The 2,907-nt window shown below is 30.8% G+C and overlaps 1 protein-coding gene across 1 annotated transcript; it reads left to right on the top strand.

Annotated features, from left to right (window-relative positions):
• The first annotated feature begins 903 nt into the window (after nucleotides 1–903).
• On the top strand, nucleotides 904–2,433 carry LOC110809470 (putative glucan endo-1,3-beta-glucosidase BG1). The gene is made up of 2 exons (XM_022035323.2): nucleotides 904–1,037; nucleotides 1,473–2,433. The coding sequence occupies exons 1-2, from the start codon at nucleotides 935–937 to the stop codon at nucleotides 2,417–2,419; spliced, it is 1,050 nt and encodes a 349-aa protein (XP_021891015.2). The 5' UTR covers nucleotides 904–934; the 3' UTR covers nucleotides 2,420–2,433.
• The last annotated feature ends 474 nt before the right edge of the window (nucleotides 2,434–2,907 follow it).

Below are 2,907 nucleotides of genomic sequence, written 5' to 3'. Positions count from 1 at the left end.
TAATCCCCAGTTTTTTATTTTTCTTTTAAAAACACCATCTGACCAAAAATTTTCATCCCTTTTTTTCAAAAAAAATTTCAATTTTATTCTCAACCTATTTTTTTTTCATAATTTCACATTAAATTAAAATTTATTAATTTCAAAATTAAATTTTTATACATTTTTTAATGTTAAAATTAATTTCGAGCTAAATTCTGGGCTCGAGTATTACAATTTATCCATGCATTTTGCAAATACAGAATGATTTGTGCACATGGCATTTTAGTGGTATAGATGGAGTTAATTATGTATATTTACCATTAATTTGGAATTAACTTCTCTTAATTAAGACTATAATTACCGTCTAAAGATTAGGAAAAAAATATTGGACAAATTAAAAGCTTTTCTAATTCTGAGAAAAATTGAAAGCAAATATTAATAATCAATCAGTTTCTATATTTAAATATTAATATTTAAAGCACTATCCATTTATCTACATATATACATTTCATTAATTGAGTATATTTTATTTTCTGTTTATAATAAATACATCCTTATCCGGAGAGGGAATATTTTTCCTATTATATATATAGTAATATATATATATATATGTAAAGATATATTACGTAACATATTTTCATTTGTTTCTTAACTCATAAAATATAATGTGTACAAATCATATATCTTCTGAAAAAAGTATGGTACATTTTTCTTTGAAAGATATGATATAATATATTAATAACTTAAGATTTTAAATTTATTTTGAAAACAGGGTAAAAAATCATTTGGATATATTGATTAAAATTTGTAAATTTTCAATTAATTATGAAAATGGAAATCCATTTCATTGGCCTATGTGTGTGTGTGTGTGTATATATATATATATAAAGCAGTTGAATGATAGAGATATGTGTTAAAGCAACTCCTCTTCATACATAATTTTTTACTTTCTCTCATGTTTAACTCCATGGCTGCACCAAATTTATTTGATAAATCTCTTCTTCTCAATTCAATGATGCTACTAGGGCTCCTACTGATTTTTAACCTATATTCAGCAGGTATCTTTCTCTCTCTCTCTATATATATATATGTATACAGATGTATATGCATGCAAGAACATTGTATATTTATATGCACATCACGCATATATATGCATGCACGAATATTGTTAAGTACTATCTTGAAGATACCCTATAAAGGTTAATAACTAATGTAAATTTTTATTTTGTTAACTATATATGTTAATGATAATTACGGTTAAAAAGAAATTATTATTTTTTTTTTTAGGCGATTGACTAATCAACACTTCTTATGGTACCACAATGTTTATGGAAAAATCTTGTTCCCATAAAAGTATGCTTCCAGTTATTGTAATTAAAAATTTATTCTAAAGTGTTTGCTAAAATATAATTTTTTTTAGAAAAAATTCTAAAAGTAATTATATTTTACATGTATCTAATGACTTACATGTACATGGGATTAATTTCATACAGATGCCCAAATAGGAGTTTGCTATGGTCGAATGGCTGACAATCTACCACCACCAGCCGAAGTCATCGCCCTCTACAAGCAAAACAACATCACCAGAATGAGAATGTATAGTGCTGATCAAGATGTTCTTACCGCCCTGAGAGGCTCAAATATTGAGCTTGTGCTTGACCTCCCCAACTCTGACCTCCAGTTTGCTGCCGCCAGTCAGGCCAACGCCGATGCTTGGGTTAACACTAATATCAAATCATATATTGATAACGTACGCATTCGGTACATTGCTGTCGGTAACGAAGTTAAACCTTCTGATCCACTTGCTCCTTCCCTCATTCCCGCCATTAAGAACATCCAGAACGCCGTCAACTCGGTTGGTCTTAGTGACAGAGTCAAGGTCTCCACAGCTACGTTCATGGCCTTCCTCGGTGAATCCTATCCGCCATCAGCGGGTGTAATCAGTGCCGAGTACATGCCAATTATGGGTCAAATCATTAATATATTGAACGAGAATAAAGCTCCATTTTTAGTTAATGTCTACCCTTACTTTAGTTATAAGTATAATGCTGATGTTATCAGTCTTGATTATGCTCTACTTAAACCATCAGCCCCGATTAATCCTGACCCACCATTACAGTACAATAACTTATTTGACGCTATGGTCGACGCTGTCCACTCAGCATTGGAGAAGGCCGGTGGTGGATCTCTAGAGGTTGTCGTGACAGAATCTGGCTGGCCAACAGCTGGTGATATAGGAGCTAGTTTTGAGAATGCACAAACTTACAATAACAATCTAATTCAGCATGTGAAACAAGGGACGCCTAAGAAGCCGGGAAAGCCTATAGAGACTTACTTGTTTGCCATGTTTAATGAAAGAGGAAAAGAGCCTGAGGTTGAAAAGAATTGGGGGCTTTTTTTCCCAAACAAAGAGCACAAATATCCAGTGAACTTTGTGTAACGTGATAATAGAGAAATAAGTTACACTTGTATTCTTTTTTTAAAGTTATACCTAGATTTTCTTATAATAAAAAAAATATAAAAAATATGTGGCATATTTGTCACTAGCTATTAATAAATAACTCAATTTTTTATTTTTACTAATTTTGGGTGCTCCTAGGACTTGCATTTGTGCGTGCGTGTGTGTAGAGAAAGAGGGATCATGAGAAAATTTTAATGATATTTAGTATCTTTGATAATATGACAAATAATTAATCAAATCAACATTATAATACCAATATTTCCATTAAAATTTATACTTACCCTTATTTCTTTTAAATGATATAAATTTAAATTTTGTTAATAAAATTTTGAGTTCAATGTAGAATATTAGCTCAACTTGTTGAAATATGCCAAGGCGAGCCCACGTGAGAAGATAATAGGACCGCTCATTCGCGTGACCCATACGTGGAATAGTGGCAAAAGAATGTGTGTCTATAAATATATATA

The sequence above is a fragment of the Carica papaya genome, chromosome 8 (genome assembly GCF_054855325.1).
Source record: "Carica papaya isolate Zhongbai chromosome 8, ASM5485532v1, whole genome shotgun sequence".
Classification (NCBI taxonomy): domain Eukaryota; kingdom Viridiplantae; phylum Streptophyta; class Magnoliopsida; order Brassicales; family Caricaceae; genus Carica; species Carica papaya.
Note: the sequence above shows the minus strand (reverse complement) of the source record. Positions and strands in the feature narration are given on the sequence as shown.